This window comes from Semicossyphus pulcher, unplaced genomic scaffold, assembly GCF_022749685.1.
Source record: "Semicossyphus pulcher isolate SPU_LCO1_2020_fin unplaced genomic scaffold, fSemPul1.0.p SCAF_24, whole genome shotgun sequence".
NCBI lineage: Eukaryota > Metazoa > Chordata > Actinopteri > Labriformes > Labridae > Semicossyphus > Semicossyphus pulcher.
In genome coordinates, this window is record NW_027211698.1 from 5428191 (window position 1) to 5455297 (window position 27107).

The 27107-nt window shown below is 42.3% G+C and overlaps 1 protein-coding gene across 1 annotated transcript; it reads right to left on the reverse strand.

The window, feature by feature from the left end:
- Positions 1 to 5443: 5443 nt before the first annotated feature.
- mdka (midkine a) lies at positions 5444 to 27054 on the reverse strand. The gene is made up of 5 exons (XM_069675397.1): positions 27000 to 27054; positions 11102 to 11175; positions 8910 to 9077; positions 7513 to 7674; positions 5444 to 6102 (listed from the first exon to the last, which is right to left on the reverse strand). The coding sequence occupies exons 2-5, from the start codon at positions 11172 to 11174 to the stop codon at positions 6074 to 6076; spliced, it is 432 nt and encodes a 143-aa protein (XP_069531498.1). The 5' UTR covers position 11175; positions 27000 to 27054; the 3' UTR covers positions 5444 to 6073.
- Positions 27055 to 27107: the final 53 nt, after the last annotated feature.

The window sequence follows — 27107 nt, forward strand, 5'->3', positions numbered from 1 at the left end:
GAGATTGAGACCATAAACTCAAAAGGGAAATGTTTACCGAGGGAATAAATCAGGAGAGAAGGAGGACCATGTTCTCATAGACTTCTATACAATTTGACAGTGGAGTTAGAGGCTAGCCAATTCCTCATTGGCTTCCCTTTTTAAAACCAAGAGTAGGGGTGGGACAAAATATCGAGATGTCGACACGTCGTCCTGACTCGTGGAATAGAATTATCGTTCGTCTGGCACCAAATATCGATTTTTACATTTACAGATAAGATTTCCCTGCGATTTTGTCTTACTACTTCATGACATCATGGTGGCACGTATGACATCAAATGAGGGTAGCGTGAACGGAAATTAACTGGCAGAAGAAGAAGATAATCAGATATCATGATGTATGATATATGATTGTCCTGCAATATATCAATTATCGCAGAATTCGTATCGTGATATTGTCGTTATCGTGGGCCACGTATCGCGTATCGTATCATGAGTTGCCCTGCGATTGTCACGCCTAACCAAGAGGCTACAGTCCTTTAGGACTTAAGTCCTGTACGGACTTGGCTTGGGAACCGGAGGGTGGCTGGTTCAAGTCCCGATATGGACCAAGCATGGAATTGGGGCTGGAGAGGTGCCAGCTACGTTCCTGGGCTCCGTCGAGGTGCCCTTCAGCAAGGCACCGAACCCCCCACCGCTCAGGGCGCATGTCCATGTGCACCCCCCTCACGCTAACATCTCTCCACTAGTGCGTGTCCATGGAGTCCTGTTTGTGCATGTGTGTATTTCGGGCCTATGTGTGTGTAGCATGTTTGTAAAAAATGTAAAATTATTTCCCCTTGGGATTAATAAAGTTTCTTCTTCTTCTGCTTCTTCTTCTTCTTCTTCTTCTTCTTCTTCTTCTGCTTCTTCTTATTCTTCTGCTACTTCTTCTTATTCTTCTGCTTCTTCTTCTTCTGCTTCTTCTGCTTCTTCTGCTTCTTCTTCTTCTTCTTCTGCTTCTGCTTCTTCTTCTTCTGCTTCTTCTGCTTCTTCTGCTTCTTCTTCTTCTTCTGCTTCTTCTGCTTCTTCTGCTTCTTCTTCTTATTCTTCTGCTTCTGCTTCTTCTTCTTCTGCTTCTTCTGCTTCTTCTTCTTCTTCTTATTCTTCTGCTACTTCTTCTTATTCTTCTGCTTCTGCTTCTTCTTCTTCTGCTTCTTCTGCTTCTTCTTCTTCTTCTTATTCTTCTGCTACTTCTTCTTATTCTTCTGCTTCTGCTTCTTCTTCTTCTGCTTCTTCTGCTTCTTCTTCTTCTGCTTCTTCTGCTTCTTCTTCTTCTTCTGCTTCTTCTGCTTCTTCTGCTTCTGCTTCTTCCTATTCTTCTGCTTCTTCTTCTTCTTCTGCTACTTCTTCTTATTCTTCTGCTTCTTCTTATTCTTCTGCTTCTTCTGCTTCTGCTTCTTCTTATTCTTCTGCTTCTTCTTCTTCTTCTGCTACTTCTTCTTATTCTTCTGCTTCTTCTTATTCTTCTGCTTCTTCTTCTTCTGCTTCTGCTTCTTCTTATTCTTCTGTCAAAATATGGTCGAGCCTAGCTAAAGGGATATCATCTCATTTGTGCATTTATGATGTACTTCTAAATTTGATATACTTTACATACATTTGTGAAAAACAGAAATAATTATGAACATTATGCAAATATCAGAAGCCTACACTGAACGTTTAAAAAAACGATGCTTAAAAACGAGGAAACATTTTTATTTGTTTATGAGTCGTATTCAGATCCCGTCTCGATGTTTTTTCTTGCCCCACCAGTCGACAAACCAAAAACACCTGTTGGGCTGAGAAAATAATGTAGTACCAAGATTACAGCTGTTATCATTTTCAGTTGATCATATGCTTTAGTCGTGCATATTTTAAATACATCTGCATTTTTTAAAGTTACAGCAAACCAGCCCCGAGGCTCTGAGCCCTGAGGCAGCTGACCGCTGTGCTGTGGTGGTAATCGCGCCTGAGTGAAACATCCAGTTGTAAAGCTTATCAAGCGCTGAAACCCCTCAGAGACGTATAATACTGTGAGACAGGACTTTACAACTCTGATAAGTTATCAGTGCAACATTTAAGCCTGTTTTGGTGATAATAATAGGCTCTGCTACTAAAGCCAGATAAAACATAATCACTACCCTGGTTCCAGCGCTCTGAATCACCGCCCACACACTCTATTAGTTCAAATAATGAACTGAAGTTGAGTCTGATTATCAGTCTGCTGGTAATAATTTTAGAACTGGAGTTGTAGAGTGTAAAGTGCCCTTACACAGTGCGTTTTCTACATTTATTTTCTTCCATTTGCTCCATTGGAAGATCCTTGGAGTCTTTATCTACAACACATTCTCTTTAAATCCTTGACAGGGTCTTGCTCATTAGTAAATGAGATAAGTTGTCCTTTGGGTTTCTGTTCTGTAAGAGTCTGTAAACCCTGCCAGGCTTTCTCCGTGCCTTTCCTTAAGCGTGACTACGGCTCATCCCTGCGGGCTTCCTCGCAGTCCTTTATTTTGGTTTTGATCTTTCTTTGTGCTGTTTATATCCTCTTCACTTCCTGCGGCAATTAAGAGCCATTTTCCTATTTTAATCAGCGTTTAAAGTTCTGTCTGTTTGTGTATACAGCACACTACGTTTAAGGGAATGGACCATGTTTCCTTTGCCCTGTAAATACATTGAAAATGCCGACATTTAACACTTTTGCTTCGTCATCTTCCAGTCACATGGATGTTTGGGAGCTTGGGTTATTTCCTCCGTGTTGCCCAACATATAGGTTTTTGGCTCGAGGGTTCCTCACTTTAAGTACTTGCAGACCGAGGCCATTGAAAAGTCGTGCTATTATAAGCAGCCGCACAAAAGGACACAGGAAGAAGCTGTATTGTGCTTGTAGTGACCAGTCAGTGAACTTTAACAGATTAAATGAACCTTAAAATTACTTCCTTGAGATGTATTAATACCCGAGTGAAGGGCAGAGCTTTTTTCCCCATGCTTGCAGTGTTCTTGAGAACCACTCATCTGATCGACTTCACACTCAACGCTGCACTCCCCGGGGTCCTCAGCAATACACCCGCCAAGTGTGAAGTAGAGGGATTGAATTGCTCTCGAGATATTCAAAGTGCAGTCAGGCCTTCAAACAGTGCATACATACAGATATACAGACAGAGATTACACACGTGGTGGATGAGGCTGCTTTAGCTCCAGAAAAAATATTTGTTTCCATGACTTTCAGTTCAAAAGTTACAGGCCGAAATATAAAGTTTGTAGTTATTGCATCTTATTCAACACTGCGCTCTCTTAGGTCTTCACCGATAAACCCATCAAGTGTGAAGAAGATTGATAATTGGTTGTCAAGGTTTGCTAAAGAGATGCAAACAATCAAACATACTTACAGACGAAATAGAGATTCCTTCCTCTTGATATTGATGATGCTGCTACAACGTTTTGGCGAAATTGCACCAAATTTGGCGCAGTGACTTAGACACCATATCTACACATGTCCACCAAATATGGTTCCAATAGTGGATAGTTCTCAGGAAATATGACATCTTTTGGAAGAAAAGTTCAAATGCTAAAGTTTTGTAAGAGTAGCAAATAAACTGATGAAGTGGTGAAAGCGCAACCCTCTTACCAAATTGCACCAAATTTTAAAACTGCACTTCTTTGGGTTCTCAGCAATACACGCGCCAAATGAAAAGTCGATCACATAAACAGTTCCCAAGAAAGGCGGAAGACAGACGGAGAAATCTTTAAGTTATGGTGCTGCCTACAGTGCCACCTATTGGCCACATTGTCATTCTGATTCAAACACATCTTCAAGTCTACCAGATGTGGTTCCAATAGCACAAAGCATGCAGGAGTTTGGACATCTGTTTTTTATTGCACGATGAAGTTTAAGAGGCAACTAGACGAAACGTCCTTGGTCCAGAGATGTTCTGTACCATGTTTTTGATTTTGTCAATCAAAATAGATTAATCTCAACAAAGAGAGTTGGCTCTGAATCTACAATCCAAAGAGTCAAATTGATTGTTGCATCTCCAACTGTGAAAATCATTTGAAACATGCCAAGGACAGACGGGCCGAGCTTCCTTTGTCTGTAGACGCATGAAAGAGATTTGTGCAAATTGAAAGTTTAGGAACAAAACGAGGAACATGAACCTGACTTTATCTGAGAAAACCAAACATGTAGACAGATTATCAAACCCACAGACACATTTTACGCGAGTGATCTGTATTATGTCAAATATCAATACCAGGTTCATCAGCCTTCACAAACATCAGGAACTACACGTGTGGAGCCCTGACACGTTGCGAGTCATAGATGAAATGAAGATCGCAGAAATAAATCATGGCAGCAGTAAGCTGTTTATTTATTGATGGAGGCTTTCTTCTCTAACCTACATCAAAGGCAGAGTGACACACGAGGTGTGTGTGAATGAGAGAGAGACTGACTGGATGTGTGGGCTTTACGCTGACAGCCAAATCAGGTCATTAAAATGAGATCAAAGTGACATGGCACCAGAACACACCCAGTAACAACTTTTAATACAGACTTCTCACCTGTCAAACAGCTGTTACACAAGTCGTCAGAAATTTGGCAGTTTTGAATCAGAAAACAATCCATCCATTTCCTTTTGCTTACCCAGGGTTTGGTTGCGGCGGCAGGCTAAGCAGGGTGACCCAGACGTCCCTCTCCCCATCAACGTTTCCCGCTCCTCCTGGGGAATCTACCCCGGGGTTTCCTCCTCGTTGGACGTGCCCAGAAACCCTACAGGGAGGCGCCCGGGAGGATACCGAGTACCACCTCAACTGGCTCCTTTAGATGCGAAGGAGAAGCGGCTCTACTCCGAACTGCCTCCGGATGTCCGGGCTCCTATCTCTAAGGCTGAGCCCTGACACCCTGCAGAGGAAACTCATTTCAGCTGCTTGTATCTACTACCCAGAGTTCATGAGGACAGGTGAGGGTTGGAACGTAGAGTGAGTGGTAAATTGAGAGCTTCGCCTTAGGGTCAGCTCCCTCTTTATTGTGACAGTACAATGCCTGCATTACTGCTGACTGCTGATACACTTAAACTCCTCCACTCGGGGCAGAACAATATTATTAATGAAATAGAGATTTGACAGAGATGCTGTTATGTAATAGCAACGCTACCTCCTAGGAAATACGTTTGCCATGTTGGTTATGGCGAGGAAAGGATCCATTGTTCAGCATTACAAGCTAAACTGTAACTGAGAGTCCATGATCGTAAAAACTGGATTGGAACTGGGCCCATTGTGGCCTCAGGTTGGAGTTATTTACAACAAATATGGGATGCATTCGGTCAGTTACATTATGAGGCTGACTGAAAAAACAATCAAGACCTGCCAAGAAAAAGGAAAGAAAGTAAAGATGCATGGTGCCAGAGTTAAAACAATTACTAATACAAGAAAAGACAAAACGCCAGGCTGTGTTCTTTCAGTTTAATAAAATAAAGAAAATAGAAAATACACTGTAGCTGCAAACCTTCTACAGAGTGAAAGAAAAGATTAGAAAGTGACAGATTATCTATCAATATTCATTTAAAAGGTAAGTCTAACAGGAGCTTGTGTGGTCCTAAGCGGATAATCCTAATACAAATTGATCTACAAGCAGCTATGTTAACAAGAATTATTAAGAAGGGATTCTTGGCTGTGTTTAATGAACCAGAATGAGCAGAACCCATAAAACACAGTATTCAGTTTGTGTGTATAAGCTACGACGCATCCAAGATGAACAAAATGCTTCAGTCCCAAAAAAGAGGCAGCTTGGGAGTTCTAATAGCTCCTGTTCCCAGCGTAGTCATGGTGAAGTCGACGCCAAGATGCATTTATTCTACGGAAGATTTGGCAGCGATATATGAAAGAAAGCCTTGCAGACATTTTTTTGGACAATATTGTTGTGGAATAATGTTTTTTGTCGCTGTGAAGGAAGCTTGTAGAAGACTAGAAAATGTGTGAATGGAAATAAGGCTATGAATCTTTAAGTGTTGGGGCCGCTGCACTGTTTCAGATGCTGTTTTATTTCTATTTTTTAAAAGATGCTTGTCCCTGGAGACGCTTCTCTTTAGTTCCCCTTGCCTTTTCTCTTCTTTCCTGGAAGACAGACACAAACACAGATATTGCTCTCAGCATTAATTCACACAAATAGTTCTTTATTGGTAAAGGAATAAGATGAATAAAAGAGTGTCAGGAGAAGTGCACAGAAGAGAGGAGTGGAAATGTGAAGACACTGAAATGCAATAAAGACGACATAATTAAACTCTTATTAAAGGCTCGATAGGCAGAATCGTTTCCTCTGAGTTTGCTAATCTTAAAAAGTTTGTACGTTTGTCCTCAGGAAGGTGCTAGAGGAACATTTTCAGGGTCTTTACATCAAAAGGGGTTCCTCTACAGCAGGGGTTCCCGACCTTTGACAACACGGACCAGACAGTAGCAATAATATTTGGGGTGGGGTTTCATGGGATCCGAAGCCAGGGTTGCCAGGTCCGTGCTTTTTTCAGCTGAATTGAGCGACTTTTGAAGCGTCTTCAGAGGCGCTTGGCCCTGTGCGGTTGCACACTTCACACAGCCCATGCGACGGTTCTGACTCCGCGTATGTTTGTATGTGCGGTACTAAATGACCAATGGCCCGGTACCGGTCCGCGGACCGGGGGGTTGGGAACCCCTGATGTATTTAGCTAAGTTATTAGCAGTGAATGAGCTATTCTTCTAATCTTTATTCGGGGTGGGAATCGCAGGGTAGCTCGCGATATGATATGCAATTCGATACGCGTTATGATATGCGATATGATACGCGACACGATACGTGGCCCATGATAGTCATAGTATCAGGATACAGCGATTCTGCGATAATTGATATTTCTGTGAGACGTCTCCGATATCTGATTAACTTCTTCTGCCAATTAATTTCCGTTCATGCTACCCTCATTCATGTCATAAGCACCACAGCGAGGAGCCATGAAGTAGTGACGCGGTCTGTTTAGAGCGTATATTTGTAAATTAAAAAAATCGATATTCGGCGCCAGCTTATCGCTAATTGTCTCGCATGACTCAGGATGACGATATATTGCCATATATCCATATTTTGTCCCACCCTATTATCATTGAATATTTTGTGTGTTCGATGCATGATCCTGGTGCTTTGGGAAAGGTGAAGGTCTCATCGGAATCATAGAAACATTTGTCTCAGAACAGTTAATGCCCACACCAGTTTGCTCATCAATCAGGCCAGTCCTTTTATAACATCTTATTAATCAATTAGTCGATTGAAAGAAACTTAACTGCCAACTTTTTTTTTTTTTTACAAACATTTTCGAGGCTGAAATGTCAACATTTTTCTTTGTCACTTAAGAGAGCCAACAAAGAGTTTTCGGGTTCTGACTGTTGGTTGGACAAAATACTTTAAAGAGATGAGACCAAAAATGTTGTTTAAAGAGCAAATATACGTCACTGTATGTTATTCTCTGATAAAGAGACGCGCCGTTATGATATTTAAAGTCTAACCTTTGTTTTTTGTCTTGGTTTTTCCAGCGCAGGGTTTGGTCACAGTAATGGTCGGCTGACACTCTGCGTTGTACAGAGCCTTCTTCAACGTCCCTGTCCGGGTCCGCAGGTCAGTCGCTGGATCACACTCACCCCAGCTGGCAAACCGGTACTTACAGTCAGCTGCAAGAGAGAGAGGAAGGGACAGATAGAAGAAACACACTTGGTTTTAAAATTCAGAACTTCTAGATGAAATTTACACAATGATTACACTTGGATCAAAACAAGTAAAGCAAAACAAAAGAAAAGGGGAAAGCCCTGATGCAGACAAACAATACAGGGAAAGGGGGGAAAAAACTAAAGCATAAAAAATACAATCGATGAAACACATTTTTTTAGGACGCTGTCGACACTAAACTGTTGAAACTAGTGAGTTTGGTTGCACCGCAGAGATGTTCATCTTACCTTCTTACACTTTGTTACCCATTAACAGAGCTAGTCGCTAAAATAACTTAGGTATATCACTAAACAATACAGCTACTGCTATGCTATCCCTATAACTATAACTTAGTGTAATGCTATAGTAAAAAAGAAGGCCAGGTAATTTCAAGTTCACATATCACACCACAAATTATAGTGTAAACATGACTGTAGTGTTCGTGTTAGTTACGTCTCCTCTCGCCGTTCCTCCTCTACTCTGCTACTCGGAGTAGAGAAACGCTGCAGGAGCCCCATTTGTCAACAGAGCTGTCAATCACGAGGCCACGCCCCCTCTTTATAGCATCAAATAACTAATTAAAAGTAACCTCCTCACTTTGACATAAATCAGCATGATAAGAACTAACTATAATGACAGAAACCTTGTGTGAGAAACATGTATTTAACGTGAATTTAGATTTTATAGTTTGACTCATGTCCCATCTGTTAACATGGAGGAGGCGGGCTTTATGACCTATACTGCAGCCAGTCAGCAGGGGGCGATAGAGAGGGTTTGGCTTCACTTTTAATGAGCTGTCATGTCGGCCATCTTTTTATACAGACTATGGTCAGGACAGTTTGTCTCTTCATAGCTTCACAGAGTTGATTGATGCAGAGCTGCTGCACTGGGTTGCATCACATGCTGCAGGTGTTTGTGTTGTTGTTTCCACCTCTCACACTGAGGAGTCGTTCAGTGTCAGTGGATTATGTGATGAAAACACCCTGCAATAAATGTTGTCCAGACTACTTTACTCTGATATACTTATTTACCCTCCATAATCTCACCTGCACTATCTATCCATTTAATCTCTTATTTTACAGTCTGATGGAGCTGTGTGTGTGCGTGTGCGTGCGTGTGTGTGTGTGTGTGCGTGTGTGTGTGTGTGCGTGTGTATGTGTGTGCGTGTGTGTGTGTGTGTGTGTCTGCGCAGGCATGTTACCTCCAAACTCCTTCTTCCAGTTGCACGGTACTTTACATTTCATCTTCTTGGTCTGCTGGTCACATGACCCCTCTCTAAACCCGGCTCCACAGTCCCCGTTGCTAGGGACACAGTTGCCATAGCGCCAGTCAGTGCATCCTGACCCGGACGGGGAGGGTTTGTGTTTCTCTGCGGACACGATAAATATTTATTCACTCGTTATTTCAGACACACATAGTTTTAATATTTTATATCGAGTGCAATCTACAGATGCGACAGTCTGTGCGCTCCGCCTGAGCTGCTCTCTCTAAGGCCGGGGCAAATATGAAAGCCAGTGTCATCATGATGTCTGTTGTTTTCCTGATTCATTAAAAGCCAAAGCGTAGATGAGGTTTTCAAAAACATCTTGTTTATTCACAACCCTAATTATGTGCTTCACTGTCATGCAGGAGAGAAGCCAAAACATATTCTTATTAAAGGAGATGGAATCAGAAAATTTACATTTTTCTTCTCAAATCAAAACAGTCGAAACAAACTTAATTGTTGAAAACTTTGAAAAACTTTTAATTCATCAGTTGTTTCAGCTCGACTCTGAAATGATTCCATTAAACCAGAAAAATCAGAAAACTTTTCACTTTTTAAAATAATAATCTTCATCAATTTCTTCTTCTCCTCCTTCATCTACTTCTCCTCCTCCTTCATTTACTCCTCCTCCTCCTCCTCCTCCTCCTTAGTCATCTCCCCCTTCTTCATTTACTTCTCCTTCTTCTTCATCTCCTCCTTCTTCATTTACTTCTCCCTCTTCCTTATCTCCTCCTTCTTCATTACCTCTCCTCCTTCTTCATCTCCTCCTTCATTTACTTCTCCTCCTTCTTCATTACCTCTCCTCCTTCTTCATCTCCTCCTTCATCTACTTCTCCTCCTCCTTCATTTACTCCTCCTCCTCCTCCTCCTCCTCCTTAGTCATCTCCCCCTTCTTCATTTACTTCTCCTTCTTCTTCATCTCCTCCTTCTTCATTTACTTCTCCCTCTTCCTTATCTCCTCCTTCTTCATTACCTCTCCTCCTTCTTCATCTCCTCCTTCATCTACTTCTCCTCCTCCTTCATTTACTCCTCCTCCTCCTCCTCCTCCTTAGTCATCTCCCCCTTCTTCATTTACTTCTCCTTCTTCTTCATCTCCTCCTTCTTCATTTACTTCTCCCTCTTCCTTATCTCCTCCTTCTTCATTACCTCTCCTCCTTCTTCATCTCCTCCTTCATTTACTTCTCCTCCTTCTTCATCTCCTCCTTCATTTATTTCTCCTTCTTCTTCATCTCCTCCTTCTTCATCTACTACTTCTTCATTTACTTCTCCTCCTTCTTCATCTCCCCTTCTTCATTTACTTCTCCTTCTTTATCTACTACTTTTTCATTTACTTCTTCTCCTTCTTCATCTACTACTTCTTCATGTCATCCTACTCCTTCATCATCTACTTCTCCTTTTCCTCCTCCCTTTTCTTCTTCCTAATCTTCATCTTCCTCTCCTTCGTCTTCTTCTATTTCTTCTCCATCTTTGTCTGCGTCTTTGAGTTCAACTTCTTCTTCTTCTCCTCCAACTCCATCTTTGTCTTTGTCTTCTTTATCGCCTTCTTCTTCATCATCTACTTCTTCCTCTTCTCTTACTCTTCCTTTTCTTTTTCTTCTTTATCTTAGTCTCCTCCTCTTCTTCTTCTCCTCAAACTCCATCTTCGTCTTTGTTTATTCTCTTCTTCTTGATCGTCTTCTCCTTATTCTCCTTCTCCTCTTTCTACTTCTTTTATTTCTTCTTCGACATCTACTTCTTCTCCTCCTCCTCCTCCTCCTCCTCCTCCTCCTCCTCCTTCTTAAAGTGTCTTTTTGTGTTTTTTTTGTCTATGTTGTTTCGCTGTAATGCTCAAATAGAACAAAAGATAATAACTGTTGGACGCTAACGATCCGTCTCTGTTTATAATCTGTAATGTAACATTAGTTCTGTCTAACAGGAAGGTTTTTCCTCGCTGCTGTTGCCGAGTGCTCGCTCTGCGATCTCGACCTGCTCTGTCTCTAAACTGTCATGTGTTAACTTCTGCTTTGATTTGGCACTTCACTGCTGTATATATTTCTACATAAATAAGATTGACTTGACTCGACTTGACAGGAGGACCACAGAAAGCGACAGAGCAGACAGGACAGAGAGAGAGAGGGATAGATCCTCACCTTTCTTGTTTTTCCCCGCAGCCGCGGTGACGGTCAGAGTAACAAACAGCAGCAGCAGCAGAGCAGCTCTCATCCTGCACAGACAGAACACACAGAATCAACATTACACGGCTCCACATACACGCAAACAGCTCGACCATTAAGTGTTGACCCTGAGCCCGGGGGTTTAATGTGGACTCATTATCTGCTGCTCTCTCCACCATCACAGCTCATAATAACGCAAGACAGGGGGCTGTGAACGCACCATGCAAGAACACAATCATAAAGGATTAAATGTATATAGAGATCAATACTGGACACATGAGGCAGATACTGTTCTACACACTGAGCTGGCTGGTAGTTTAAGAGCCAGCTATGAAGCTGATATCAGTCGTCTGAATGTTTGGCCAAGTTACTGGATGAAAACTGATCCTGTATCTTTTTTTAAATTAAGGAAAATAAATACAATGATTTTCCTTTTTATTAGACATTTAATTACTCTTATATTCTTTTCAGCAATTAAACCTTAAATAAATCGTATAATCTAACTAAAGCCGCTTTCCCACTGGTCAAAAAACCCGCTAACACGCTAACTTTTTTGCTTAGTGGGAAAGGTTACAATCGGCATTCAGACCCGGGTCACATGACTCTGCATGACTCCGATCAGCATTGATGGGAACACAAAACCTGTGTCGACACGCTAATCTCCGCCCCCTTTCCGGCGCGATGCTATGCTCCGTCGGTTACTTCTTCGACTCCTCGTCATCTCAGCTACAAATTCAGCCCGTCTCAGTCTGAGCAGCGCTCGAACATCGTTCCAAACTTGTCGAGTTTGATAAACAGACTGAATGAGTAATAGATACAATAAAGACCTGACCACCGTAACATCTTCACTGGTTACTAACCCTGTTTTCGGCGCGTTTGTGACGTCAGACGGTCACGCAGCAGAAAAGACACCGACAGGAGGATACTTCACTGGCAATGGGAAAAGAGACAATCTGCATTTATTAGCGGGTCCTCACGGTCTAAAAAACCTGCGTCAACGCGCTAATTTTGGTGGGAAAGAGGTATTAAAGTGATATATCCAGCTGTTAATCTTTATTCTCTTCGATATTTTGTTTTCATTTCCTGTTTTATTTTGTAATTCACCCTTCCCTCTCGTGTCTGATTTTTTACCTTTTGCCTTGTTTTCTGGACCTTCTCATTCTGGCCTGGTCCTCATCGGACCTCAGTTTCTGTAATCCTTTTATGTTCCTTTCCTTTGTCATAAATAGTTTTACCCGTCTGAGTTTGGGTCCTCCATCCCTGTGATTATACCAAACTTGATTGGGTCGCTAAGTGTTAGCCTACCATAAAGCTGTAGTCAGTAATAAGGCTGGAAGTTCACACATTCCAAGGATATATCGCCCACCCTGTAAAATACACCTACACTACCAGGATATAAGTTAGTTTTTTTCATATATAACTCATTCTTTTGGCCTGGGGACGCATACAGCTGCAGTGGTGTTCTGACAGAAATGGACAGATGTTTTCACCTGATACTTCTTGAAGTCTGGCTCACAGTGACAGATGTTTAAAATGTTAACCGCCACACGTGACGACAGAGAATGACACCACACACTAACACATTCATTCACCAACAATCAGAGTCCGACTCTCACAGCTGGAAATCTCTGGCACTCAAACGAGACTTTAGAGGAAACAAACATGGCGGACGACGGGCAGGAAGAATTGATGATGATAGTTTTTGGACTTTTGACTGAAAATTCAGGAAGAAAAAAGAACAAAGACGGCTTGAACATGGGCTCGACATGTTACTTTAAGCTGCACGTTCTCTTTTGTCGCCATGGCTGCGGTTGTTGTGCTTCCTGCTTTAGTCAGTTTGCTTCCTGATTGGCTATCGTTTGGTTCCACGTGACGATCCACAATATTGAACATGTTTAATGTTTGAAATCAGTGCGGTTACGATGTTCTCCCGAGCAGATCGGGGGAAGTAAAACCACTCTAACATCCCTCACAACACAGGAACATCTGAGAGATCGTCTTTACAACCATCAGACAATCAGGACTTTAGTCTGAAGGAGGGAATCAGGCCCGAAATCAGCCTGATTATCTTGTAGTGCGTACCCCGCCTTAGTGGGTGTTGAGAAATTTCATGCTTTCCAACATCAACATCTCGGCCCGCTCCGCTCAGGTCTGCTGACAAACTGTTCAGGAAAGCTCATCAAAGATTACATTCAAATACCTTTTTAGAAACGAAGCCGCTGCGTTGTCACACCCATCTCTAAAACTGTCATTTATCCAAACACAGACAGACGTACGGATGTTAGAAAGTAGTTCACTCATTGATGTGAGTCTACATCTTTCTAGAAAGTTTTCTTTAAATAGACGAGATAAGACAAAACAACAGAAGATGGATGCCAACATGTTCTTTAATCCATACAAGTCTTTTATCCTCGACAACAGACTTCATTACTGATTCTTTAACTTAACCTCAGTAGGCAGCAGGATCAGACATCGACTGAGTCACCTCCAGGCCTCAGCGCTGAGTTTATCCCATCACATTTACATACTGGAAATATACAAACTTATACTGTAGTGCTGGATTTCTACCTTTAATACCGTTTAAAGTCTCGATCAACAGACATTAAAAAAGTACGTCCCCGGGGCGCTGTTTAGCTCAGTCGGTAGAGCAGGCGCCCCATATACAGAGGCTACAGTCCTCGTCGCACTGATCGCAGGTTCGACTCCTGGTCTGCCGATCATTTGTGCATGTCATCCCCCCACTCTCTACTCCCAACATTTCCTGTCTATCTTCAGCTGTCCTGTAAATAAAAAAAAGCCAAAAAGGCCAAAAAAAAAAAAAAAAAAAGTACGTCCCCATCCCTCCAGATCCCACAACCAATCCAGTAGATGTGTTTTAAAATCCTGAGTAAAACTTATTAATTTATAAGTAATTTAACATCTCGGTTTGATTGTGTTTTCAGGAGCTGTCAGTCACACCTTGTTGGACGCCAAGACAACTGAGCAAACTCCTGCAGATGGAGGCAACAAGAGATTCAAGGTAAGACCCGCTTATAGATGCAGATTGTCTCTTTTCCCATTGCCAGTGAAGTATCCTCCTGTCGGTCTCTTTTCTGCTGCGTCACCGTGTGACGTCACAAACGTGCCGGAGACAGGGTCTTATCCAGTGAAGATGTAACGGTGGTTAGGTCTTTATTGTATCTATCACTCATTCAGTCTGTGCATTAAACTCGACACATGTGGAACGATGTTCGGGCGCTGCTCGGACAGAGACGGGTGGATTTGTAGCTGAGATGACGAGGAGCCACAGAAGTTAGCGATGGAGCATCGGAAAGGGGGCGGAGATTAGCGTGTCGACCGGGGTTTTGTGTTCCCATCAATGCAGATCGGAGCCGAGGCGATAATTAACCTCGTCTCCTGCAGAGTTGTTTGACCCGGGTCTGAATGCAGATTGTAGCCTTTCCATTTAATAGGGTGTTCGCAGGTGTTTTGACCAGTGGGAAAGCGGCTTTAGAGAACCTAATAAAAATGTCAAACTGCTGTAAGCCCAGTACAGACTGACACAAACAATACTTATACTTGTCCAAGCTCAAAAAGAACACATGCACAGCAGCAGAAAAAACAGCGACTTTCCAGTGTTTTTCCCCTCTTGATGAAGTCGGTAATAAACAGTGCGAGCAGAGCTGCTGGAGTGGATGTTTCACACGCCAACCAGGCAGCAATTATGCACTGCTGCTCTAATAACCTGTCCAGGGACTCAGCTGAAAAGCACCACAGCAGCTTCCCCTGAGAAAACCCCCCCGAGCTTCAGCAGGATCAACTGAAGCAGCAGCGAGGGGGATAAAGAAAATATTTATGGCTATAAAGCTTAAATTATCCAGACCTTGGTCCAGATCAGATCCACAGGCTTTTAAAACCATGTAACTGATGAGACGGCCGTGATGTGATGAGACCAAACGAACTTTTAAAACTGCTTATAGAAACTCATTTTTATAAGGAAATAATGATCCCTAATGTGGCTTCTGTTTTCACACACAACAACACACTGCTGGGCTCAGGTTGAAGGTCAAAGGTCATCATTGTGTCAAGGCAGATGTAAGGAATGATCAACACTGAGGCTCTTTCAGGTTAAAGGTTAATGACAGTCTGCTGAAGGTGCTTCCTGTAGAAAAGGACCAGCTGAACCAGGTCATTTATGTTGATGTATTTCCATTCACACGACCGACACATTTGAAATACCCTTTAGATTAAAGGGCAGGAGCATGTGTTACATCACACGTGTGTAGGTGTGTAAGAGACAGACAGGTGCGGATTGGAACGGTTGGATTGCATTATTATTTTCTTCTATATTGTTAGTATTTTATCCTTTGCTCTTGTTTCAGAATCTGTAGGCGCAGGATCCTGGTGTCTAAAGGGTTCTGGTTTAAGTTTGTTGTCCGAGTCCTGTTCGCCAATCATGTTTGAGCTTTGGTTGCAGGAAAAACAGTTGGTGTGGAGAGCACAAGGCAGCTAACAATCCATTCTTAGACCTTGTCGGACTGTAAACAATGCGGCGCACGGAAAAGGTCTTTGGGGAGGTCCTTTATCGCTAACCGCTGGCTACATCGGAAGCCCTGAAAAGTTGGCCGTCGCTCCCAGAGGATATGTCGTCGTCACACAATAGCCAACAAGTTCCAAGATTAGTTTGTGGTATTAGCATTTAGCTTCTTAGCATCTCATTTAAAAAATGTTTTTAGTCCTGGCAGCCACTTTTCCTCCTAACTAGTTAAATACAGCAGCTTGGTGAGTGTTCTAATACTTAATATGGCGCATTAGATTATTCCGTAGCGTCACTGCTGGTCTCTGTCCTCTCGCTCATTGGTTTTAAGTGTCGTTGAAGTAAAGTGAAGTGGGAGGTTCGGGTCAAACGGACACTGGACCTCAAAACTTTGAATTTTAATTTAATTTTTGCCCGACTTGGTTGGCTAACCTTTTAGCATCATTTGAGGCAGCTGTCCTCGAGCTAATTAACGTAATGTGTCGCTGAATTGAGGGGAAGATGTGTGTCTGCTTGGGTTGCCTGTAAGGGTCAATGGATGGGTCAAACAAAGGAGACACCAGGGTTCGATTCCTGTGTGAAGCCAACCAGTCAATGTGGCCGTCTTTTAAAATGAGTACATAACTTCTTTCATATCGTACTTATTTTACCCCATAACACGATCCTTTTCCTTTGACAGATTCACATTAACTGCTAAATGTTAATAACGGTTTCATGTCCAAAACTTTAATGTTTCTGAACAAGCTTTATTTTGAAAATCTAACCGGACGTTGCTTATTTGATATCCCAAACTTGCCCTCGAAGCAAAACTAATACTCGAGGGGGTAACTAGTAAGTTCTGTCTTGAAGAGCAGGGCCACTGAAATAGTTCTTTTTTATTTAATGGATGAAAGTGTTGGTGAATTAGGTTGTCATCTGCATATTGTTGAGTTGGCTGTTTAGTTGCTGCTATACTCTGCTGCAGGGGTCTCCAACCTTTTTCCATCTGAGAGCTACTTTGAAAAATGAAAGTGTCCAAGAGCTCTGTGCATCACATCGCTGTAACTGCTGGTGGCGCCCCCTGTTGGTTCTTTTGTCGACTGACACGTTGGTGACCTCAGATGAGGCACACACACCTGTCCTTCACATTCGTGAATAAAAACGCTCCCACTCCCCGTGGAGATAGTTTTTTTTCTGCTTCCTCTTCGCGTGGCCACCTTCACTGTCCATCATTAATCTGGCTAACAGGCTAACAGCACTGAACTCCTCACTTTAGCTCAGCTAGCGTAGAGCATAACCCGACCTGTCGATGGAGGTTGCTGCAACATTGCTGTGATTGGTTAGGCTCAGACGTCGACAAACTTGCCAGGAGCATCACGTTTTTTTATTGACAGCTGGCCTATCCTATTGTTTTGTATTGGAGGGGGCGGGACATCTGTGTGTTTGGATGAACTGAAGTGGGAAGAGGCTTTCAAGGTGAACCTCTTGGCGAGCTACCCTGCTCTACCGACTAACAGTGCCTGTCTAGTCTGTTCTAATCGACTTATTTGCACTTTCAGGGTCATACAGAAGAATTATATGTGTATATATATGTATAAACTTATGTAAAATATTGTGCAGTAAAGATTGTCCAAACACGTGAGGCCACAACCACAGCACAAACAGCAAAATGCAAACGTACGCCGTTAAACGATAAAGACACAAGCCAGAAGACGAGATATGCAACAACAGCACATTTCTCACATTTCTCAAAGAAGCACGTCAACAGCATTATTTTATTTCTGACCGTAAAGCTGCCACACACTTTCCTTCTGCTTGAGTCGAGATAACACACAACGGCCTCCACCTCGTTCGCAGTTTGAGACTTAGTTTAAAGCTTACTTTGTAGAAAAATCAGCTGACCTGGTTTGTTTTGATTATTACTTCTCTGCTGTTAGGCTAATTGTGTTTCTGGTTCACAGTGTGATACGACGTTTGCAAGCTTTTCCTCAAATCTGTGTGTAAAAGAAGGGCAACAAAGAGCGCATTCAGCCGTGAAATTATCAACTTTCCAAACCCAAATTCCTCGTTTCATTAAATATACATAAGTATTTTCTTGCTGGGCCTTTTTATAACCGTGTCCCTGGTGGCTCATAGTTAGCCTGCTCTGTGCAGCGTCTGCAGAGGAAACATGCTACACACCACGTAGAGCAGAGCACGGTGAGCTCAGTGCATCCTGATTGATTCAACCAATAAGGTTGCGTGTTGAATTTTTTATGTTAACTTCCGAAAATTGCACAAAATAACACAAATCTCAGTGTTTGTGACTCCAGGAGCGGGGCTGTAGAAAATCAATACTTTAAGATGCAACAAAAAAAAACACACCCACATGTCTGAGAAAAGTTAAAGACAAGAACAGTTACATGAGTTCATTACAAGTCAGATTTAAAGAGATACAAACTACTGGATAAGATGGAGATGGCGATGCCGCCCACATGCACACAGAGCAAAGAGAGAAAAGGGAGAGAACAGTCTGACATAAGCCTTTTATCCATAATACACAATCTCATTTTTAGTCTGAAGTCAGTGACCGAGAAACACACTGCGAGCTCACTGCGGGGCTGCTTTGTATGTATGTGTGTGGGAGTAAGTGTGTTTGTGTATAGAAAGAAAGCAGCGAGAGTAGTGACCAGTGAGACAGAAGCTCATCTCCTTTTCATATGATTTAATATGTGCTAATGTTTATTACAGATATATTAAGAAATGTACCAGTTATTACATTCTTGTAGTTTTAAAACCAGGGTCCTGTTTTTGCGTCTACATTACTAATTGGTGCAAAAGCAATTTGGAACAGATTGCTTCAGCCAGCGGCCGTGATGCAGACTGCAATGTAATGATCCCTACCGAGAGAGACCTTCTGTTAACGAGGAAGAAGATTTCGCTCTCTTCGAAGACACCAGACTCCATTGAGAAAAACAGTGATTTTAGCTTGCAGGACTCAGGAGTTGTTGGTCTATCTCTGCCCTCATTGGTTAGTTATTACCACACAATATACTTTTTTTATTCCTCTCTTAAAGGGGAGCTATAATGCTATTTTCAAGCTTCATATTTCGTGATACCTGCGGAGTAGCGTAGCATAATTTACAGTTTAATAAACTCCTCATGTTTCTCACACTGGTGCTCTGTGCAGGCCCAGTCAGTCAGCTCTGCCCCTTTTAAGAAACCCCGCCCCTAGAAGCCCACTCTCTTCTGATTGGCCCGCTGAGGCTGCACTTTGTGACGTCACAAAAATGCAGCGTGTAGAACAAACTGTGTGAAACCTGGCGTTCACAGCAGCCTGCAGACTGAGACTGTTTTAGCAGGGGATTACTCCAACATACTTTTACCTGCAGATTTGAAACTTCTCCCACGTTTAGTCTGAACATCCAACATTGTAACATTATATATATGTCTTAAAATGTGAAACAGCATAATACCCCCTCTTTAAACTGGGTTAAAGTCTCAATCACCTCTGTACAACCACTTTGGCACTGTTTTTCTTTGTCATTCCTTTGCTGCTGTTAACACAGACATTTTCCCCATTGTGGGATCATAAAGGTTCATCTTATCTTATCTCGTCATGTAGGTTAAATTAATAACTGAACTTTGATTTTTGGTGTCAAACAGGACTTGTAACCAGGTGTCCATGAAAGTCCTGCATGGTTTGATCCATCCACCACCCCCAGCTGCCACCCCACGTGGACTACACCTGTCTTTCTACTCCCTCTGCCTCAGGTAAGACCTCAAACTCTGCTCACAATTAAGCTGGTTATACATGATTATATTGCTTTTTATAAATACGACTTAAAAAGAGGAACATAAATCTTCAAGCCCGTGTGAAACAAATGTGAAAGAAGCCTTATAACTTGGCAGTGGAGGCGTACATTTATCTCATTAGTTCACATCATGTTGTGGTGGGTTCAAAAACATCACTATATAAAAGTTTGTGCACCAGCTGACCGGGCCACAACCCAGCAACAACCCCCACCCTCGCAACACTTTTTCGGACTTGTTAGCGAGTTCCCAGAGGACCCCCTGCTGCAGAGGATTAGTTTGCATAACAGGTTTAACTCTGAAAATATGGTTGCATGTTGTTGTGCCAGAACTGGCTTAGTTTATATCCTGTGTCTGGTGTTTGGCAGCGAGGGGGCCCCGGCTAATCGAAACTTTGCACACCTTGATTCAGACACACGAAAGTCTGCAGATAAAGGAACTTTATTGACAGCCGCAGTAAGTTGCAAAATGCTTTCTGCAGAACGTAGGTTCATTTTCAGGCGGTGAGATTATTGATCTGCAGCTTTTTGGCTTTTATTTTTGTTGTCCTTTGAAACCAAATCTTGCCAGAACTTTCTTTGGGCGAAACCTTTGCAGGGCTGCAGATAATTCTCCCTTATTTATGATTTATTGAAGGTTTAAAGCCTTGTAAAACTCTCCCAGTTGTGGTTATTTCTTCTAACAGTCTTTCGATTTTTCTCTGAGCTTTTGTGTTTGTCGTTTGAAATTAGGATTTTGAATCAGACGCCCACACGGCCCCGATGCAAAACATTAGCTGAGCTGTTGAGTCTTAAACTCCTCTTTAATACTTTAAGATGTTTTTCTCAAACTTTCACTTTGATTGTTGCTTATTTAGTTCTCAATATTTAACGCCTCAGAGAAAAACTGTTTGATTTCAATCATCTTGTGTATAGTCTGAGGACGGAGAGACACAATGAGAGACGGATTTTAAAGACGTGCACATTCTTCTCCAGTCGCTGTGGGAATGTGAAATTCTTGCACTATCAGAGAGAAAAACCCGAAACTCCCTGAAGTGACTCTCCTCTCTCTCTGCTCTGATTATCTCTGTCAGTGCCGAGAGGTCCGTCTGCCATGAGACAGGGAAAGAAAACAGTCCTGAAACCAAACTGTGGCTCTCTAACAAACAGGGAAGAAAAGCTTTCTGCAGGGAGGAGACTGTAAGAGAGGTTATTTATGGTGGACTGAGTGTGTCAGAGGAAGAGAAGGAACAAATGCTCTCTTTCCTCTTCAGTGGCTGAGATTAAATTAGGATATAACCAGTGCAAAATTCTTCTTCTTTAAGTCTTTAGATTCACTTAAACTCGATCCATGTGAAAGTAAGAGGACAATTAGCTGTGACGTTCATCAGTGCAGCCAAATGTAAATTTATATTTTACTCTTTTTAAAGAAGGTTATACCGTATATATCCCCACTATAATTGTGCTCCACCATATGTTTGTGTTTGCTCACAAGCTACTTTAATCGGCTCATCTTGTTTCTCTTGAGTTCTTTCATCTGCTGTACCTGCACACAGGTGCTCTTTCTGGTTCCTTATCCCTACATCTATCTGCTCTGTTGGCATTCATCACGAGCTGCACAAAGTCGCCAAAATAACACAACTTGCGTTCCGAGGTTTGTTCACCCTGCGATCTCGTTCTCACAGCAGCAGGTGAGCCGCGCGCGAAGGAGGCTCGCCGTTAAAGACGCTGCGTGTCGAAGCGATGAAAACCGACGTGGTGCTGAATGACATCCGCGCCACACGGCTGCACTTACATCCTTTTTAAAACATCTCCATAACAAGGTTTGTTACAGAGCATCTTTGAATGCATCACGACGTCACTTCATGCAAAGATACGTTAATGATTAACTTCAGTCGAGCTGAAACGAGCTAATACAACAACCGTGGGTGTGCTAATGATGGCGGAGAACTCAAATCGAAAGCCCGGCCAGAGAGAGAGAGAGAGAGTCTCACCTCCAGCATAACTAAGACATAAGACGTTTGTTTAAATAAATATACCTGTCACAGCACAGCTCGCTAGGAGCGCTGATTGTCGCTCTACTGTAACTTAATTACTTTATTTGTATATTTTGCAGGTGTAGGAAGCCTATTTTGATCTTTTAAAAGGCATGTTTATGTTTAGATAAATATATCTTTGCAAGTAAGTTTGTCTCTCGTTGTATTGGTGTGCCCCCTTGTGGACATTTTGAGCAATAATCGGTATTCGAACAGTCCGAATTGATGTTTTTTTCGAAGGAATAATCGAACGTCCTTTGTGGCCAATTGTGACAGCACTACAGGAGACGCTGCTCGCCACAGGTGCAGGAGAGTAATGAACCAATCGTGTCGCCAAATATACCTGGGCGCTGTTAATATACGTGTGCAGCCCTCTGATGGATCAAATGTTTGCATGCGGATGTGATTATTAATGAAGTGTGCTCTGACGATGAAATTGCGATCCGTTGTTCAGCTCCTCTCTCCTCCTCTCTCAGGCATTTTTAATTGCAGGTTACTGACTTTTTGTGTCTTTGAGTTTTTCCGTTGTGATGATTTGCAGCGTTTTTCTTCTGCACGAGCTTCCTGTTCGGTGTGTTTTCGACTTTGCATCATTTCTGTATTTGCTGCACGTTTGCTGTCGATGCTTTTTATTTAGCTATTTGCAGCACGTACTTCATTTGCAGCGTTTGTTTTGGACTTTTGCACGTGTTTCTGAACTTGCAGCCCGTTCCCTCCTAGGTCAAAGTTCTTCTGTCCTAACTGCGCCCACTAGAGGTCGCCACCAAACTATTCACGCAAACATAGGCTGTAAAAAGATGTCGACAACGGCTCTATTTTTGTGCAGACAGTCTCCAAGGATCCTTTTTGTCAGATTCTTTTTTTACACAAACACTCCTGTATTGGAATTTGTGCAATTACAGCGAGGTCAGACTGAACTTTGTGTTCCCTCTGAATGCACCTTTATTATAATTGTAGGTGCACAATGATTTCCACGGTTAAGGCAGCACGATCTTTTCCATGACGAGAGGTCGGTCGTTGATTTTGACCTCGTCTTTGCAGGATTTTAAGCAAGGTCCTGTTTAATGGCGCCATGATTATGTCGAGGTCTCTGTCTGCAGCATGGATCCAGGATTACAACAAATAACCTTTAATTTTAATGTCTGCAGAGCTGGCATTTAGCACAGACAGGGCTGTGATCTGACAGGACCACGGCTGATCCGCACACTCGCCTCATAATGAAAAACGCTGACCGGATGAATTTCTGCGGCATGTTCGCTTTTTTTTTGATCTGGAAAGCCGAGCGAGTGTGCCGAGAAAAATGACTAATTTAGCTCCACAGCCGCCAGAGTTTGTCGTTTGGTTCTGACAAAATTATTATAAGAGAGAGGACGGGGATGAGGGCTGGAGAGCTGGTGAATCTGTGTGTGTGTGTGTGTGTGTTGCTGTTGACTCTGTAATTAGGGATTTCTGAAAGCAGCCGAGCAGAAATGACTTTTTATATGTCCGTGTATGACCTCATAGCTACACCACAGAGTGAGGCCGACCACAGAGACGGTGGAGGGGAGAGACACCACATGCACACATCTGCTTTTAGGCCCATCTGATGTTTTAGTCTATACAGCTGTTTTAACCTGGGCCCTGAGCTACAAGCAAAGAAGTAGCTGGCCGAGGCAGAGGTAGATCAGCAACTTCCTTTTTCTTTGAGCTAAAATTGCTGATTTTTTCAATGGAGTCTGGTGTGTTTGCAGAGAGCGATGGTTAAAAAAATCATCTTCCTCTGTAACAAAAAGGTCTATCTCTGTAGGGATCCTTTCTGTAATGTCGTCAGACACTTAGAATAACAATCTGAGCCTGTCAGTGGAAACAACAAGAACTTTTAGTGGACGCACTTTGATCCATTGAGGATTATGTTGCAGCCATTACAGCCTGTTCTGTGGCTGCTGGTCTGCAAGTGGGCAGACAGCTGCTTCCTGCATGCTTCAGAAGCCCCGTTTACACTGCCAGTACAAGGCGGGATTATTACGCCTCTGTTGCGCTACGTCTTCTATGTAGAACGCACGGAGGCGCAATGGTGGGGCGAAGTCGTTCCGCCTCTGAGTCGGCATCGGAGGTAGTAACTAGGGATGGGCATTTCCTATTAAACAACCTGAACAGGCCCGTCAGTTAACGCTGTAGCATTCTGTTGTCAAACGTCACAGCGGAAGTGGACTGTATGGACTTCTGTTCTGTGTTGCTTCACACGTAACTCGCATGTTTTCCCCTCTCGTAGCTGCTGTCCAGTATGATGGTGGCTTGTACTCCGGCTCAACAAACGCCATCAGCTCACAGAAGCCTTCTCCTTCCACGACACTTAATGGGAGCATATCACAGTCACCATGTCCGTTATTAGCAGGCTAATCTTCTCTGCTCTGGTATCATCACACCGACGTGTGCTAACAGGGCTAGCAAATGATGTGATGCGAGGCTGCCTGTTGTCTGTCGCCGCTGGCTTCTCCTTGTGCTGTAAGTGCGTGTGGTGAAGCATCAAACTAGTATTTCTATAGTTTAACATATCGTGCACAGCACTTTTCACTTGTCCTGCTCACGGCTGACATTTTTCTTTACGCCAGCGCTGCATGGTACAATGTATGCGGCATGAGGACGGGGCTGCGTTACGGCGCTGAGGCGGACCCGCAGTGTGAAAAACACTAAACTTTTAGTCAGAATCCCGACTCAGCAACAGAGGGTCGACGTCATGCTGGTCCAATTCCTGCCTACGTAAAACACAGAAATTGCAGTGACATGCAATCAGGGCAGACTTTCACGTGTCACTTCCAGTATCAGTGAAGTCACCAACCACAAGCTCGGTTCTGCACACACCCTGAGTCATCTCCTCCTGCAGATGTTTCGCCTTTAAAGTCTTCCAGTAAAAGGAGAGCAACTATGCAATTGGTGGTCTTCTAAAAGGCTTTAAATGTGAAACATCTGGTACGTGTCATTAACTGCAATTTAACATGAAAAAACCCGCAGGGGAGGGTTTGACAGGTCGCTACCATCGCTACCTTAAAAAGCGGTTGGTTGTGCGGTCAGTTTTTTAAGTAAGTTGTTTAAAGCTTATTTTTCGTTAGCCGAATTAGCATCTCAGTTGGTGTCAATTACAGATGCACATTGCTAAATGCTACACTAGCATTAGCCGATAAGTCAGCTCTTTATCTAACTAAGAGCTGCTTCTCTCTGAGGTGAGTCCACTACCTGAGGATTTACGGCGTTGACGTGCGCGTAACTCACAGCTGACTGGGTCATAAACACTCACTTTGGGGCCCATAATGGTTCGAACAATTAACTTTTATGGAGCTGCATTTATCATCGTCTCTGCTCGACTTTGAAGCTGCAGCTCTCTGGTCTCTGTCAGCAAAAAGCAAAGCTAATAATAATATTTAATTCTCTCAACCCTGCTCCCATCTGTCTGCCCTTTCTACCATCTCGCTCTCGTCTGCACACGCACAGAAACACACACACACACGAAACGTCCCGAACACTAAGAGCCAAACACAACAAAGCTATTCTTATCAGCAGGAAGCAAAAACATGCATTTTTAACATTTATAACCCTTAAAAATGCTACAATAGCCAAACTGCTGCTTCTGCACACACTAAATTTCCACGCCTCTCTGCTACACAGTGAACACAACACACACGCACGCACACACACAGAATAATGTGTGTATAAAAGAGCTTTAGTTGCAGTATTTGGGAGTTAAGTTGAGGGGAGAGTGCTCCGATCTGGCACAGGAAATGGGACAATTACATAAAGACTAATAAAACCCAGTGGGCAGATCATAAGCAGCAAACAAAGAGGGTACGAGGAGCAGCAAAGGAGGAAGTTAGGGTTTGATATTAATGCGAAATGTGATTTATTCTTAATAATGTGTGTTTATTTTTAACACACAGTTCTGAATGTTTAAACACAGGAGTCACACAGCTGTGAAACTGTCTTCTGTCAGTGCCTACATTTCCCATCACCCCACACTCTGACCTGTTTTACATATATTAAATTAAACATAACCAACACAATTTACACCCAAAATAATGTCTTTTTTCTGAACGTATCAAAGTAGTTTTGGTGCCTAAACGTGACCCAAAATGTGATGAGTCAAATTTGTTGGTTGAATCACGATTAGCTCATAAGTTAGCATTCGTTTTGTCCTTGCAGCCAGCTTTATCCTGCTGTTAGCTTATGATTATAAGACATAACAATACAGGCTAACGTTGCAAACAAAGTATTGTTAACCTCACATAGCCAAAAATAAATACATTATGTCATTATTATCCTGCAAACAGCTGTTTAAACAAGACAAAAAGGTTTCTTTCCAGAGCAAGATCAAAGAACAGTACCTCTGTTGTCCACAGGAGGCGCCCAAATCAACACAAAACCCCTCCCAGCTGCTTTAACATGATTAGTGCTAGAAAACCACCTATGGTTAATTTCAATGTATTTGTGTACTTAGGGTTAACCCTTGTTTCAAAAGGTCAAAGTTCGGGTGTATAACATTGTTTTAGTTATTCATTCCAGGATGCACGACAACATCGAACAAAGGGAACTTCTTGTAAAACTAGCCGTTAGCTCGGCTACATTTACATCTGTTTTATTTTGAAAAATCTACCTCGTCCCTTTCAAAAGAAAAGTTCTTAAAACAAGTGATTTTCTTTCAGCGCAAAAATGCAAAACAACATGGATTAAACAGTTTCAACTAGTCTGATTAACTAGCCTCTGATGTTGGGATATCAACAAGTTTCATGCCAATAAAATGCATTTTTTAAAGATGTTTGAACCATAAACGCCAAATAGTTTATAGAACTAAAGCAGACATATTTGTAAGCGATAAATCCTGCTGGTGCAAGTTTGCAATGTTTTCAAGATGTAATTATTCTTTATTTGAGGTTTATTAAAAAGACTTTTGAACTAGTATAATTAATTGGCTTTAATCCAAAGTTGGTATCGTTGATGAAAATTAACAAAATAACAAAAACTAGAATGTCAAAAACGTTTCCTTTAACTGAAATAGTAAAAACAAAACTTTGTTGAATGTCTTTAGTCACTTTATTTTATACATGTGGATATTTTGCATATGTTGGCTCTCGCCCCTGACAAGTATCTCATGTCTTAAAAAACTAATTTAAACTAAAAGTCAAAATAATAAAAACTCTTCTAACTTTGCTTTTATATTTGCATATCAAACTGTTTCATGCCAATAAAGTTCATGTTTTCCTTGTTCAAAGATTTATATTGTCCATGTTTGAATCACAAACACGAGACAGTCTGTGGATTTCATTAGAAATAAGGTGGATACATTTGTAAAGCGTAAATCCTGCTGGTAAAGTTTGCAAGGATCTGAGGCTTCTGTTTATACAGAAGCTAATCTTCTGAGTGGAAGCTGTGAGCAAACTTTCTAACTTTGAGGCTCTTTTAAGGGTTAAATGTCTTTAAAAAGACAATAGACTCACAAAGTAGAACAAACTAAATAAACTTGTTCGTGTTTCTTTGTCAGGCATAAATAACTAAAGTGTATAAACGTGATGTAAAGGATGAGCTGAAACTTAAAGAGCACTTACTTGTTCACCGGTCAGTTGTAGAAAGTCTCTCTCTCTCTTGTTTCTCGTGTGTCTCCCTCATGCACCTCCCTCCCCTCACCCCCTGCTTTTGTCTCCCAAACCAGTTCA